Source organism: Passer domesticus, chromosome 4, assembly GCF_036417665.1.
Source record: "Passer domesticus isolate bPasDom1 chromosome 4, bPasDom1.hap1, whole genome shotgun sequence".
NCBI classification, from domain to species: Eukaryota; Metazoa; Chordata; class Aves; order Passeriformes; family Passeridae; genus Passer; species Passer domesticus.
The window spans coordinates 73,042,803-73,059,207 of record NC_087477.1 but is presented as its reverse complement, the minus strand read 5'-3'; the positions used below and the strand labels follow the sequence as shown (position 1 = coordinate 73,059,207).

At 38.0% G+C, this 16,405-nt stretch overlaps 1 protein-coding gene and 1 long non-coding RNA gene across 11 annotated transcripts in view; both read right to left on the bottom strand.

Moving 5' to 3' along the window:
• Nucleotides 1-16,405, bottom strand: part of SORCS2 (sortilin related VPS10 domain containing receptor 2) — a 533,074-nt gene that overhangs the window by 59,031 nt on the left and 457,638 nt on the right. For all 10 annotated transcript variants that reach the window (XM_064418746.1, XM_064418748.1, XM_064418747.1 and 7 more), the window contains 3 exons: nucleotides 16,232-16,334; nucleotides 7,097-7,173; nucleotides 227-318 (listed from right to left, as the gene is read on the bottom strand). In XM_064418746.1, the coding sequence (XP_064274816.1) occupies nucleotides 227-318; nucleotides 7,097-7,173; nucleotides 16,232-16,334 (272 nt within the window). The remainder of the gene's footprint in view (nucleotides 1-226; nucleotides 319-7,096; nucleotides 7,174-16,231; nucleotides 16,335-16,405) is intronic.
• On the bottom strand, nucleotides 13,719-14,728 carry LOC135300095 (uncharacterized). The gene is made up of 3 exons (XR_010361975.1): nucleotides 14,588-14,728; nucleotides 13,958-14,089; nucleotides 13,719-13,852 (listed from the first exon to the last, which is right to left on the bottom strand). It is a non-coding gene; the product is annotated as an uncharacterized LOC135300095 (long non-coding RNA).

The window sequence follows — 16,405 nt, the reverse complement described above, 5'->3', positions numbered from 1 at the left end:
GAAAATTTCATTATGATTAATGCATGATGCCATAGTATCTTCAGCACCATGAAGTAATCTTAAAGTAAACATCCAACTGCATTGTTGTTGACTCAATGAATGTTAAATTAAGTTGACTCCACCTGTGCTTCATACATGATCACAATGAAATGCTTATCTTAAACTCTGAACTTTGCCTGAGGTCTTGAGTACACAACAGCTCTACTCTAATTGACTGGAGAATTACTTGAGTATTTTCAGAGGGATAGAGGTGTCTTTGATAGCCACAATAACTCCACCATGGTCCAAGTACAAGATGTGGTGCTCTTCTTCAAAGACCTACAAGTCAGACAAACAAAGGCCAGCTAAGCAAATGTACAAAACAGCTGAAATAAAATGAACAAGCAAACAAGAATTAAGAGACTTATGTTTTATAACGTCCACACTTCAAACTGAAAAGAACATAAAAGTCAGGTTAAGTCTTATATTTCTCCCAGCTGTAAAAGAAAATAAAGTTAAATAGGTGAATCAGAAAATGTTCAGGTTCAAATCACAGTCAGATTAAACTGCCTAAAGTGATTTTAGCCCAAGCTTATATTTCTCATAGTATGCATTCTGCATTCCTTGCTGTTATATATCACCAAGTGACCCATCACCTTACTTCGGTGTTTGCCATATTCTGTGTATCCTGCAGAATAAAATGCTTTGTAGTCTAATTCTAAGAAAAAAAGGAAAAGTACTGCTGTCAGTGACTTTCTCACATATTCCTCAGAACCTACAGAATGTGAAATAATTGGTGCAAGCATGTTTTCTGCTTTTCCAGTGTCAGTGAGTTTAAGTTCAAATATTATGTGATGTCCCATGGAGAACACTGTGAGTTTGGAACCAAGTTACATGTAATTTATTTAATGGTATAAAGGATTAAAAACATCATAAATTATTTTAATTCATTTTCTAGAGGTTACCAGCAGTGCTAAAATAAAAACACTTTTCCTGTTTTCCATCCAAAATCCATTTTAAGACAGGATTTACTTTTGTTATTAACCTCTGTACTTCATTAAACACAAAACCAAATGATATGTGAGAATTATACACACTTAGCCTTTATAGACAAACATGCAGTCTTCCGTATGCTTTGACAAAGCAAAGGTGAAAACAATAAAGGTTAGCTTTGCTTTGCCTTGTAAATGAAAAAAATACTGACAGTACTAAATTATTTTCTTCTTTTGGCAAAATGAAATGTTACATTTAGAGCATTTCTCAGAAAGACTGAGCTGGAGCTGGGGTGAAAATATCTTACAGCACACTCACAATTAAGCATTTAATTTGGGTTGAGAATTCAGTCTTCCTCTGATCTAGCAAGAACATATTTTATGGGAATCCTAGGGCTTCAAGTGCCTGCTCAGTTTTTCAGTGTTGCCAGTTTACAGGCAAAACCCTGATAAGAGGCATTGATAGTCCAACCTACTCATTCCCCCAGCTGCGTATTTTAGAAGAGAATTCAGTAAAGGACAGACATTAATTTTAGATGCACTTCAAAAGGATGAGATCAGCTGGAGTCAGATAAGCAAGCAGAGTTTTGATCCTCCTCTAAACTTTGTTTGAACTTTCCCTCAACCAAAATGCAACAGGATGTGCTGGGACACCAAGTCTCCCATAGCTTCAGCACCGAAGATAAAGGAAGCTGATACCTGCACCACTTAATGCAAATCAGCCTTTCCCAGAAAAGCACCAGGGCAGGTCTTCACATAGCATTTTAATAACCCTGCCTTAGCACACTGTAAAGCACAGAGCACACATTACAGGCATATTAATGCAGTTGTTATTTCATGCTCTTCTTGCACACACTCACACACTTCAAACTTTTTATATACAAAATGAATGAAAGCCTTATGAAAACAATTCTTCATCTTCACTACATTGAAAATGATGAACAGTTTCGTGCCCATTTATCACAAAAGTAAACATTTATCTCTACTTTCTGGTAAAAAACCCCAAGACAAACAGTTTGCAAAGGATCGAGGCAAAGGTGGTCCCAGTGTGAGAGATGAAGTTCAGACCTATGAAGATGAGATATGTGAATTCACAGCAGGCCACAAATTCTGATATACATCTCTCCACTAACTAAGGCAGGCAATAAAACTATTCTGATCCTTACTACTAGCCAGCCACTACAGAAAAAGAATTTTATAACCTATTTCTGTAATTTTTGTGCATATTTTTTGCTTTATAATCACAATATCAGCTTCTATTCTATCCTCTCCTTCTGCTCTAAATGCTTTTCTTCCTACAGAATATCTATTGGAAGAAATTTGGATAGCTCCATGAAATTAGTGAGAGCACATTTAAGTGGTTCTAGAGAAATATATGCCATACAATTTTATTTTGCAATACAGAAGTTGCAAGAATAAACAAAACTCTTGAGATTACTTTTTTATTTCATCAAGTGATATCCATTACTAAATTTAAATCTGGAAACAGAAGCTTTTCTGCACAGAATGAGCCAGTTGTACATTCTCAGGGCTGAAAGGCTGGAATTTTTTGTCGTGCTTAGAAGTGTTACCATCTATCTCCTAAGATGCCTGCAGGAAAACATGTATTCTCACTTAACTGAAGGTTTTTCAAGTTGCTTTGATACACAAGGATTTGACACAGATAAATAATATTCCAACAAAAAACCACCAGACTAAAGCTCCGGAGATCTAGATTTAGTTCCTAGACATCCAAAAGGCTTTCTGTGTAACCTCATTATCTTCGCTGAACATTTTGTTGCTGCAAGAGCTACTCTGGTAGCAGATCAAATGTGAAAGGCTTATTATTGCTGACTTTTTCCTTTTATTTATACCATTTTCTTTGAAATCCAGACCTTTCTCTTACTCTTTGCTGTATAAATACTTTGCTGTATTTCATATACAGTGTTGTAACAGATGCTGTTGAAATAACAAAGCAAAGAGACTTGTAAACAGAAATCAGTATTAAAATAAAATAAAAACACTCATATATACATAAGGTATACATAAGGTAATCCTTAGTACTTAACAGAGTATCCTAATATTTCATGTTCATTAACACATTTATTATATTGTTTTCCTGGTATAATAGACAGAGAAATCTTTCAAATAAACATGAGTTCATCTTAGGCTACATCTTCATGGTCCACTTGGCACTTAAGTTAATGGTTGGACTTAGTGAACTTAAGTGTCTTTTCTAACTTTAATGATTCTATGATTCTAAGCCCACATACTTCATGATAATGCCAAGGTGAGATTCCTTTATTCTACAGTCTGGTTCATGGCATGGATGTTTAAGCTGCTTTCCAATCAGCTCCTAAAGCACTGTTATTTACAGTGCAATGTTGTACAGTACATAGCCACAATTTTCAGTTGTCCTCAAAAAAAGAGTGATGGTTTCAAGGTATACCAACAAGCAGCTCAGCTATGCAACAGAAAGATAGAAGAACAACTGGAACCAGCACAAGTCTATTGTGGTTATTTATAATAATTCTTGGTTTTGCTTCTTGTGTGAGCTGACACAGACAGGATGTAGGAACAACCACAAAACCACAGATGAAATGCAATAATAAATTTATTCTCGTTACCTGGCCAAGCAGGGGAGCCCTGAAGCAGCACCTGGGCAGAGACATACAACTGGGGATGCAAACACTGCAGAGCTCAGTCCTTGCCAGAGGATCACCCAGCCCACTGTATTGCAGGGGTCTGCACAGGTGTAATTTACCACTCTGCTTTGGTCTTTGCAGCAGCAGGGCAGGGATCTCAAGCATGTTTGATACCATGCCTCTATCACAGGCCTATGTTATCTAAACACAGATGTTTGACTTGTCCAACACAGAAGGCCAAAAAATTAATAGTATTATATATGTGGGTTTTGACACCTGCACATCACTTGACTGTGTTTACAGTCCTCCTCATCAACCTTCTGATTTTTTTCCCGAACATTTCCATTTATCACTAGAATTTACTTAATTTCAAAACCTCTTATATAGGCATTCATTTCTGTCTATGAACTCTGGCTGTGTTTATAGGGAAGTCTTCCTGAACCCTTATATGACCACATCAAATGCAGGCTGTGGAAGGTTTGATGCTGTCTCAGAGCACACTGTTTAATTACAGGATCTTTGACCTTCCTCACAGTCCTATAATCCACAGTCCTATGAACCAATACTGCTATTATGACAAGAAAGGTTTAATTAATTGCTTGCACTACATTTTCCCCTAAGTCTCTTATGTTTGCTTTTCTTCATTCTCTGTCTCCACACACAAACACAGACTGCTCCTCTTCTCCTCTGTACACAGCTCAGCAACATCATGTGAGCTGGTGAGAAATGTGCCAGACCCTCACTCATGACAACCACAAAGTCTCCAAGGCAGAGACTTAAACTCAGACAAAGTGTTGTGCCAAAGCACAGGATTTCACCAGCTCACAAGACCTGCAATTTACTGAATTATCTAAATTCCTGTATCACCTGACTGAAGCCTTCTCTTTTGTTCTAAGAACTCCAGCAGAGAAAGGAAATGTGCTGCTGTCCTCTGGAAGAACTTTTTAATTGTGCGCAGTGAGGCCATGAAACACATAGAATGATCTACAGTTTCATTCTGATCACAAATATTAAAACTGAGTAAGCTCTTTCAAGGGCTTCATAGGAGTTTCAACTAAAATAAAGCAAGAAAAGTTGTTTGCTATTTTGACCGTCACAATGAGGGATCAGTTTGTGGTTATTTTACAGTATAATTAGGCACCTTAGGGTCAAATTGCAACACATTTCATTTACCTGTGTGTCTCTATAAATAAAAAGCAGTGAAAACATTAATTTGATCTCATTCCTCTTTTCTTCTTATTTTTCACCCGAGATAAACTATAAAACTTTGGCAAATGCTGACAAGAAATTATGAGAGGCCTCTACACAGTACCCACTGTAAATCCTGGAAGGGTTTTGCATTTAAACACCTATTTATTGTATGCTAGATTTCAAGATGGAATTTGGTATAAAATTTTATCTTTTAAACATCAAAGGACATTATCATTACAAAAATAACCCAATTCTTTTTAAAGTACTCTGTGGAGTACTAATGGAACCCTACAATAGCAATATAAGAAACTGTCTGTATTTTTCTCTTTGAACCTCAAATTCCCCAAGCTCAGTCCGTAATACTACTGAGAACATTTTCACACTTAATGGTTCTAAGAAAATAACAAAATTTTATTTCAGCTGAACACTACAACACTATTTTACCTGAAATTAAATTATTTTTTGAAATCGCTTTGGTCCTTTGAGGATGTTTTTTTTAATCCTGGATATACATTGTTAGTAGAATCTATATGATATTGTGTATTGTTGCTATATACATATATAGAGAAAGAAAATACCCCTATGCTGAGTGCATTGGGTTTGCACAGAAGGTTTTGGTAGCAGTTTAGTCCACTGGGGTGGCTTCTTTGAGACACTTCTAGAGAAGCTTTCCCACATCCTACAGCCAAGACCAGCCAGCTTCAAGATGGACATGCCACTGGTCCATTGACTCAGCTCAAGGTTGAGTCAATCAATGACAGCAGTAGCACCTTTGGGATTAAGTATGTAAGTGCACAACAGCAACTACAGCAGGAGTGAAGAGTTGAGGATATGAGAGGGGAACAGCCCTGCAGACACCAAGGTCAGTGCAGAAGGGGAAGGAGGTGCTCCAAGTGCCAGAGCAGAGGTTCTCCTGCAGCCCCTAGAGCAGCCCATGGTGAGGCAGCTGTGTCCCTGCAGCCCATGGAGGTCCAGGATGGAGCAGAGATCCACCTGCAGCCCATGCAGGACTCCACAGTGGAGCAGGTGGATGCCTGAAGGAGGCTGTGACTCCATAGGAAGCTGACGCTGGAGCAGGTTTGCTGGTAGGACTTATGATCCCACTGGGGACCCATGCTGGAGCAGCCTGTTCCTGAGGGGCTGCAGCCACTCTGGAGAACTCATGGGCAACTACAGCCCACGGAAAGGACTCGTGTTGAAGAAGTTCACTGAAAGCTGTCTCCTGTGGGAGGGACCCCACACTGGAGCAGGGAAGTGTGAGGAGTCCTCCCCGTGAGGAGGAAAGAGCAGCAGACATACTTGTGTTGAACTGACCACAGCCCCCTTCCACATCTTCCTGTGTGGCTCGGGGTGAGGAGGTAGAGAATTAATGAGTAAAGTTGAGCCCATGATGAAGGGAGAGGTAGGGAGAAGCTATTGTAAGATTTGAGTTTATTTCTCACTATCCTACTCTGCTATTAATTGGCAATCAAATAAACACCCCCCCCCAACTCAGGTCTGTTTTGCCTGTGATGGTAATTGGTGACCAACTTCCCCCTGTTGTTATCTCAACCCATGAGCTTTTCATTATATTCTCCCTCCCCTGTCCAGCAGAGAGAGATTGGTGGGCACCTGGCACCAAGCCAGGGCAAACCCACAAACCCACCACACTGAGACAGAGCAGCTGAAGAAACGACACATGAGAAAAGTGAAATGCTTGAACTGACGCTAGTCAGTGGAAAAAAATCCATCCAGAATTCAAGTAGCATTAAGATATCACTGTTCTCTTTTTAACACTTTGGTATTTATAGTCCCTGAATTTATTAAATCATGCCAAAAGACTTCAAAATTTTTATTATTTTTTGAAAATATTTTTTCACTGTCTCAGTTTCAATGAAGAAAAAGTTTATGCTTTAGTAGCAGATTTCAGACTAAGAAGAAGAAGAATTTTTGCCCTTGTACCTAAGCTATGTCTTATAGCTCAGAATGTTTTTACTGCAAGATCTAGTCTAAGTCCACTTCATCATTAGCATAGGAAGATTACTTAAATTATTAAAAACCTAAACAGACAGTATGTTTTTTGCATAAGATACTTATAGGATCCTTAAAGAGACCAAAATATTTGAACTTCAGCAGAACCTGACAGCCTGATCAATTTGAGTCTTAGAAAATCACCGTCTTAATCTCTTAGTTTTCAAGCAACCTGGAGATAATAATACCTCCTCCCTCAAAAAGAGTGAATATCTAAAGATTAGTTAAGCATTACATAATTCATCACATTTGGTACATTACAATTATTTCCAGGTTCCTTTGATGATTTATGCCTCCTACCTGACGCCACGTGTTCCCACAGTCAGATGTTATGTACATCTCTTCTTTATACTCAACCAGCTGGGACCCCAGGTTACCTGTCACAAAAGAAGAGAAAACAAGGATTGCAACCACATGAGCAAGAGAGATTGGATCTAGTCCTGATGCCAGTCTGTGTAAGAAGTTTCCAGGTCAGAGCAAGGATCAAATACAGTTGAACAGGCTCCCTTCATTTCTGGCAGAACCAGCAAAATCCTTTAAAAACACATATGTACAATCTCAAAGTTTTCCTTTCCATTGCTAGGTTGTCCATAGGTGGAAGCAATGAGGCTTGATTCTAACACCAAAATACACAAGTCAGACTAACATTTTAGTTTTGTTGCTGCATGCTGAAAATATATTATGAAACAACATGTATTTAAGATGTAAGTATGAAAAACCCATAACTCAGAAGCTTTACCCTTAACCATATTCTGTAAAGTTATTCACATTGAACTCAGAGTGTTAAAATGTAATATTTTATCTTTAAAACTTGATGAAGTGGTAGCTAGACTAGAATCTGGTGAAATACGCAACACAAAAAAAAAGGGGGGCAGGGCTTTTGAAAAAATTATTTGATTTACCTTAATATTAAGCAGAAAGTTACTGAATATATTGACAAATACCACTGAGGAGAATTCATTTAACTGAATTCAAAGTTAATAGAAGTGTTAAACTTGGGGAAGATGATAGCAGATGCAGTCCCAAATACAGAGATCTCCATCTTTTAACATGCAGTACTTCAAATAGAAAATTATTAAACCATCAGGCAGCTTAATGTTCTAGGGGAGAATCATTCATGGCACAATATTCCTTCTAAATGATATCCTCCTGGGGATTTAGACTTAAATATATGGTTTGCATGTTTTCACAGTAGAAATAAGATGAAAATTATCAAATCCTCTTAAGCAGAAGAGATGATGAAAGAAAACACTTGAGATTAGAACAGCACTATGAAATTTCACTTGTGTGTTATATAAATAGCTAGTTTTTAACCACTAAAGCAGACCTGTTTATACAGAGTGTGCTTACTGGTGTTGAAAGGTTCCCCAGAGGAACAACAGCACTCACTGCCCAAAACGCGCCCATCAAGGGTGCATGTGCTCCACTCATTAATAGGACAACTCTACATCATTTAACCCTAAATACAGCCCAGACAGGACTGGAATACTTATATTGAATCAGGGAGTTTATAGGAGTCAGTTAATTCCTCTAAATTGCATCTAACAGTTCAGAAGATGCCACTTTCCATTCTTGGCCTTTTCTTGGGTTTACATCTTTCCAACACACGGCACATTCTCTTATTTATCACATAATTCAGCAAAGATTTAGTTGGTCAGAGAATCATGGAAGATGTTGAGTTGGAAGGGACCCATCAAGATCATTGACTCTAACTCCTGGTCCTGCACAGGACACCCCAAGCATCACAGAATGTACCTGAGAGCATTGTCCAAATGCTTCTTGAATTCATGCAGGCTTGATGCTGTGACCCTTTTCCTGGGGAGCTGTTCCAAAGCTCAGTCACCTTCTAGGTGAAAAACCTTTTCCTGATATCTAACCTAGACCTACAATGAATATAACCAAATGAAATAGTTCCAAAGGGAAAGCTTCACAGGTTAATTCAGTTATATTTTCTCCCCAAATACAGCTTTAAGATTAATCTGATCACTAGAAGGAGATAGGAATGAGAAATCACCTTCTCAGGGCTGAAGGAAGGGAAGGAAGATTTGATAAACTGCATATACAAAATACATTTCTTTTGCTATTCTTACTTTACTCTGTTATACTTTTCACTGCTATATCACTTGCAAATGGACATATTCTTGTGCTACTTAAGTTAATCACAGAATGTTTTCTATAGGACAGCTGAAAACAGAAATATTTATTTGCTTGCTATAATCTAACATACTGCTGTCAGTCTACACCTTCTTTACACAGATACATTTAATGAATGCAGTGTTAGTTTTGCTCCTGAATAAATGCTGTTTATTCTACCTCTTTTCACCACTTACTGAATTCTACTTGCATGAGTAGGTCTTTATTTTGAGCATTGCTAGGGATCTGCACTTTAAAGAATTCAGTGGTAAATTGCCTTGATAATGGAAAATTAGTCTGTAAACTAAACAGCATCTACTCGTGCTTCATTAAAAACCCTTTTCTATCCAGCTGATTTAGTAATGACATTAGCAACTGCATTGTACTTGCTGCTCTGTTAAAAGACAGACATGACTTCTCCTAATTCTGATTTTACCTTTACTGCCTTTCCTTGGTAAAAGAGCAAAAGGAATTGGTGGGCTCAGTTATAATCCCACAGGCTTTTCATTCTGCCTAAACCACAACTGATGCCAACAGGAACAGAATCTGGGACACTGCTTTGGGAAAAAGGACTTCAGTGATATTTGACCTTTGAAAAGAGTCCATCCATGGGCCAAAGGTGGAAGCCCAGAAGTGGTGCCTGCAGGACCTGCTGACTGTTGACACAATGTTTAATTGTGGCATTAATGAAGGCTGTAACTTTCACTACTTCCAGATTTTTTGGGACACACAATTACATGACATAATTTTGCAAACTTTGTAAAATGAAGTCTTCAAGCAGAAAAGAAAAAAAAACCAAAAAAAACTACATAAAACACTTTTCTGTAAGGAAGGATAAAACTTCTCAGTGCAGTTGGAGTTTTCTTTGTGGGTACCATAGACCATGGCCTGCTGAAAAACAGCATCAGTGGATTCAGAAAGAAAAAGCAGGCAAGGCCAAAAGAAGGAAAGCTGCAGCACCAGGGGAGACAGGCAGGCTCCTGCAAAGTGAAGAGGGAAGCACCCATGCAGCCAAATCTGACATGTGACCGACAGAAGGAAACTTCCACAGGAACACATAGCGATGCATAAGTTTTATAAGCCACAGAAAAGCCACCCTGAAAGCTGTTAGCCTGAAAAAGTAGAACTGGAATGAAACCAAGTACTTCAAAGATCCAAGAGAACTTACCCTACTTTTATTAGCAAACCTTTCTATTTAACACGTGCGACACAAGAGTTACGAGTTTTCTCTAGTTAAAAAGTTACATTGTTTTAGCTTTATTTTTCAATATGCTAATAAAAAATAACTTCAAAGATCTGGAGCATTTTGTTCTTTTTGAGATTTAAAATAAAGTGCATAATTTTAGGCTCTAGCTACCTTGCAGAGTGTTGTGTTGCTGATAAACCAGCTAACTTAACACAGTGCGTGTAATGGCACCCCATAAACCCCTTCACAACAGCTCCAATTCACATCAAATGAAATGCAAAAAAATCCTGACATTAATAGCACTGCAAACAAACAACTGCAAAGCCACAGCAGAAGTCTAAGTAGAACTGCGAAATTCTGAACCTTTCCATGACATATCTGAGGAGAACTATGAAATACATTTGTGTAAGTGTGGCAGCACAACTGACATTGTGACCAAGTGACAAGAGAAGATGAGAAAGAAACAATTAAGCCCAACCCAAGACTGGAAGACAACAATGTTTAATTACTATTCCCACCACGTCCTGAAGTGTTTGCACGGTACCTCACCCCCCAAATATCAGTGTGCTACTTTGCCTGGTGGGCCACACCAAAATCTGTGCTTCTTATTGCAACTGTAAATATCTGCAGTAGTTCCTCAGCTGTGCCACTACAGCACAGAAACTTTTCTATCATGATATTGGGTCTGTGTTAGATCTCAAAATCCTTTTGGGGGAGCAGGTAAATGTAATCTAATACACTGAAGGCAACTCGGGTTCATACTGAAAAAGTAACTGCAGCTGGAATGGGGAATCAGCTGCAGGCATGTGCTGGTTTGGGCTGTGGTGGAGTTAATTTTCTCCACAGTACCAGGTACAGGGGTGTGTTTTGGACCTGTACTGGGAAGGGTGTTGATGACAATACAAAGATGTTTCCAGTACTGCAGTGCTTACACAGAGTCAAGGCCTTTTCTGCTCCTCACCCCACTCCACCAGTGAGGAGGCAGAGGGTGCCCAAGGAGCTGGAAATGGGCACAGCTAGGACAAATGACCCCAGCTGACCTGGGGATATTCCAGGCCATGTGTCAGCATGGTCAGCAATAAACCGGGGGAGAGGTTGGTGCAGGGGTACTGCTCAGGGACAGGCTGGGCTCCAGGTGGCTGGAGTTGAGCAACTGTTTTCATTTACATCGCTTTTCTTTCTTGGATTTTGTTTCTCTGCCTCATTTCTCTTTTCATTTCCATTTATTATTACTATTTATTTCAGTTATTTAAGCTGCTGTTATCTCAATCCATGAGTTTCCTCACTTTTACCCTCCCAATTCCCTTCCCCCCATCATACTGGAGGGGAAGTGAACAAGGAGCTGTGTGATGCTTAGTTAAAGCATCACTGGACTTAAAGCATGCCTAGGCTTTATTAGCCACAGCTACAAATGTTACCATTCTAACATAACTTCTGACCTGAGTGCTGAAAACTCCTCTGACACACGACACAGAGTGTTTGCCATCCACTTTCAGCAAGTTTTGTTTGTAATACAGAAATTCCTCAAATTTGTCTTACAATATTTTGTATTCTCTTTGTTACTAAATGACTCATTTGTGTGTCTTCTCTAATGCCTGGGGGATGATACACACCTGAATTGTCCTTAAACACCCTCACAAAGGCTTTTGCCACCAACACAGCCAGAACACTCTGCTAGATGGACTCAACCTAAGTCAGTTTTGCTCTGCTGTTATGTTCTTCTATTCAGGAAGCAAAAGGAAACATTTTGGCCTGCCTTTTTCAGTTTTTAATTAAAAACAGTAAGTTTTTATTTCCATTACTTACACTCTTAGAAACCTTTTCAAACTGTGTTTTGGTATGCATTAAATCTTCTTTTGCTTTTTCACTTGTCCTGAGTAAAGGTTGATTTAAGGTAACTGCATAAAATCATGTGTTCCACCCTTGCAGGGTGGCAGTACCAAAAACTGGAATACAGAGGCACTAACTACTGTTCAACATAGCTTTTTTCCCAAGCTTTTTATAACTCTGGACATGACAGTTTAGCAGGTGGTACCACAGGGATGTGAAAGAAAACAGTTTTTCAGTGATGTCTGGTGGCCAGCAAAGTTCTCTGGAAAGGTGGTATAGCTGTGGGAAACACAGCTCTCAAAACAGATCTCAAGAGAGAAATTTTGGCAGGTTCTTACTGGGGCACAAAAAATATGGAAGATTACTTCATTTAAAATTTACCATTAATTTACATGTTTTACTTGCTAGTTATTGCTGTGTTTACCCATATTTTTATATGTGACTTTGGACATGTTTACAGTAAGAAGAAATAATCCCCATATGCAACGCTTAGATAATCCTTCTAATGTGGAAAATCTGTTCCAATCACTTAAATTTAGCATACAGGCAGACACCTACTCCAAAAACAGAGATGTGCCTTGCCTGGATTAGTGGTAATTAATACAGTTGTAACATGCCTTAAGGCCATGCACAATAAGTTAAAATGTCATGGTTTGCAATCTTGCAGTCACAGTATAGAATAACCATACAACCAATTTGTATTTAAATCTCCCAGACACACAGTTTTGCCTGGCAAGCTGGAGACGTGTTCAGATGAGGGAGTGGGGAATCAGAATTGAGAGATATAACAAAAAAAAATTTAAAGGAATTTCAGGATGTTCAATCCAAAATGTACTGGAAAATGCTCAATCATCTCCCTGTTCCCTTATCCTTTTTTGACAGAGATATCCTAGCGCGTTCTGTGAAAAATTATAGAAATTCACCACAATGTATGCAATTATATTTGGCCCTGATATGAGAAAAAGTAAACAGAACTTCTCCAGCACTTCCTCAATTTGTGTGAATGCACAGAATTTACTGCTTGCTTGATTTGCCATCTGGATTGGAAGCTAAGCAGGCAATTATTGTAAACTAGCACCTGAAAAAGTTACACTTCTCTAAACATTTTTCATAGAAAAGTCCGTAGCAAGTTTATAGCAACAATTTACACATCAATTGACACACATTTCATAGCTGATGCTGTGAGAAATAGAAGTCATTGCCAAGATTAAAATGCACAAAAATCAAATGTAAATGCAAAATCCTATTGCATTTCTTAAAGAGAGCAAAGCAGTTATTTAAAATACCACTTTCATATGGGGCTACAAAATTTAATATTCTGTCTGAACAATTTTTATATAGACATAAGCTAAAAATATGAGTTTCTGAGACCTATTTATGCAAGTTTAATAGAGTGGGGTTTTTATTTGTAAACATGAGTTTAAAAGGATGCAATTTTATAATTTTATTAAAGATGTTATATTTTCCCAGTTTTCTAGGTGTTAATGCAGTTCACCAGTTAATTATTCATTTTTTGAAATTAAAACAATATTCAATAGTCTCCGATCTCTGATTTTTCCAGCATTTTCCATATCAAAACTGTACTTAAGTCACAGAATAGCTTTTCCATTACCAAAAGCAGCTGTGTTGTATAAGCTTCCCAGAAAGAAGCCAAAATCCACTTTTTAAAGGGATTTTTTTTTTTTTTCTTTTTGATCGATAGGGTTCTTATGCTTTGGAACCATATTTCCAGTTCTTATCCACTTGTTTGCATTACTCATTTCTACCCCATAGTTACATCCAGGGGAAAAAAATCATATTCTTTATTGTCCTCTAGTTTTTCATCTTGTGAAGGGGTGGGTTTCTTGTAAATATTCTCTATTTCCATCAACTGCCAAAGAGACCTTCTTAGCACCTGCTCACTGGTCCTGAAAATTGATTATCAGAATTGTACACAGTCGTATTAATAATGTTACTGTACAGTATTTTGCCAGAATATTAATAATTCCCTCTCTCTGTTGGCAATTATTTACCTATTTCACACCAAGAATAATTTTGCTTTTTACAGCACAAGGCACTGATGATTCCTAGACATGCTGTGATCAACTGACTTTCACGGATCTTATCATCTTCAGTCATTTCCAGAAGATGTGCTCTCCCTAAATCTAACAGTAAAATTCCAATAGTGTGTGATGTGGCCCAAATAATCTGATTCTTGGATCTACCAAGAACCTAATACTTATGTTGATTCGTATAGGATTATCAGTTTCAAGGATCAGGCCAAAGGAAATTCAAGTTCACGCTATGCAAACCATTTCTGATAAGAAGTGTAAGTTTACAAGGGTATCAGGTTTGCCAGATAAGACTGAGCACATGCACTGAATCCACATGACCTGGGCATCCAAATAATGTAAATGCAAGTCAAAATCAGAGTTGATTCAGGTCATCTTTTGGCAAAGGGATGCAGTTGCTCTACAGTATTTTTAAGGCTCCAAAATAGATCCCTTTGCTCTGTTTTTAGCTACAGAATGTTTTCTTCTACCAGAAAATGGACACCCTGCACTCTCTTGCACTCAAATTTTTCCCACGTTCACACAACCCCTCCCAGCTTTTTAGGTAGCTAACAACATGGTGGCTTGCAAATGAGCAAGGGTGCCTTCTACCATTCCCAATATATTACTGGTTGCTCCACAGGCAAGTCAAATTTAACATATTAGTTCAGTTCTTCATGATATCAGGATGTTATCAAAACCACTCCCTCCTCATCCTGTTGAGGAAAGTTGTTGTCAAGTTCTCTACCAGGCAGAGTATGTCACAGTGACACATAGTGACACACAGACAATGTCACAGTGATAAAATGTCAACTCATTCTACAAGGGAATTAAGGGCGAAATGCACTTCTACAACCTGCCCTCCCTAATGTGGTCTCAGAGAATAGTGCACTTAAAAAACATCTACAAACCCTAAACAAAAGGAAACAACCTAACATCTCAACAAATATCTGTTCAACACATCAGATTACAGTGCAAAGAGAAAGAAAAAATAAATAGGAATCATGGACTAATTAAATCTCACTGATTAATTTGCTACTGGAAGGCATTTAAACATGATATGATGAGGCTAAAATTAAGAACCTACATTTTGAGTGCTTCCACGAAAAAAGAAGACATTTGAAATGGAAGACATTTTTTGAAACATTTGAATTCATTAAGATTGACCTGAATACATATTAGGAATCTGTCTACAAGGGCATTGCATAAATTCTTAGTCTGATTTGTACCAATAAAAACATAGCAGCATTTCACCAGGTAGATCTGTCTCCAGTAAAATACTTTAAACTCTCTTTACATTACAAAAAAACTTGAAGTCTTCAGTTATATTGAAAATTACCAGTACTGGCAGTTGTCATTCTCTTTTAACACCAACTATTCTCACCTTGACATTCTGAGGAAACTTTCAACTTAGTAAGCTGTTTGTCAGAGACTAGTGTAAGATAAAGCAGAAGCCATTATTCATTAAAAACAGATGCACTTTTATGAAAAGAGAAGCCTACATGTGTGCATTTCACCTAAATCCATAAATTCTTATTCATAAGAATAAAATAATACAATTTCAAAAAGCTCTTAGTATTGTTAACGTTTAGATAATTTTGAAACAAAGAAACAGAAGATTAAATAAAATGAATAGATGGATTACAAAGATACAAAACAAAACTGAGTTATGTGAATATTTTTCTTGATGAGTGCTCAACACTGTAATGGAATTTCCTTTATTAAATTCCACTTCATATTGACATGACTCCACATGTAAGTCATAATGGAGAAGCCACAACCAGCATTGTTCCCAACACAGCCTCTTTCAATTCCTCTCTCTTTAGGCAGAAAGGAATTAAAAAAAATTACAAGACAAATTATCTGTATCCAGGCTTAAAGAACTAAGAATTGACCACTGTTTCCATCAGTTTTTCTGGGTTATTCATGATGCTGGAGGGTCTAAACATCACTTCCAGAGAAAAAGAATGCAGGACATGTCCTTCAGCCACTACCACACCTCCACATTAATGGGGAAGGAGGTACTGCACAGCAGATCAGAGCATGATGCACCCAGGTGACTGATACAGATCTGTCTAAAATACAACTCTGGGCCTTCCATTAACTTATATATTGAATTGTTTGATCATAAAGGATTATTCTGCAGGAAAGCCTTATTTTGGCAATGTTTTTACCATGGTATTCTTACAAATCCAAAGACTAGATCTACAAAGAACCCCACATTTCAGGTCTTAAAAAGCAATGCCAGGCACTTACCTGCCCCCATGATGAGCCCTGGTGCAGTGTCCTTGGTGTGCACAGTGCCTGACACATAGGGATTGTCTGCCCACCGCAGATGGAGGTGGAGGTAACAATCAGGCTTGTGGGGGAAGAAGCAGAGAACAGGTTTTAAAAATCACTGCTACTAAAAATCACTGCAGTTATACTCCT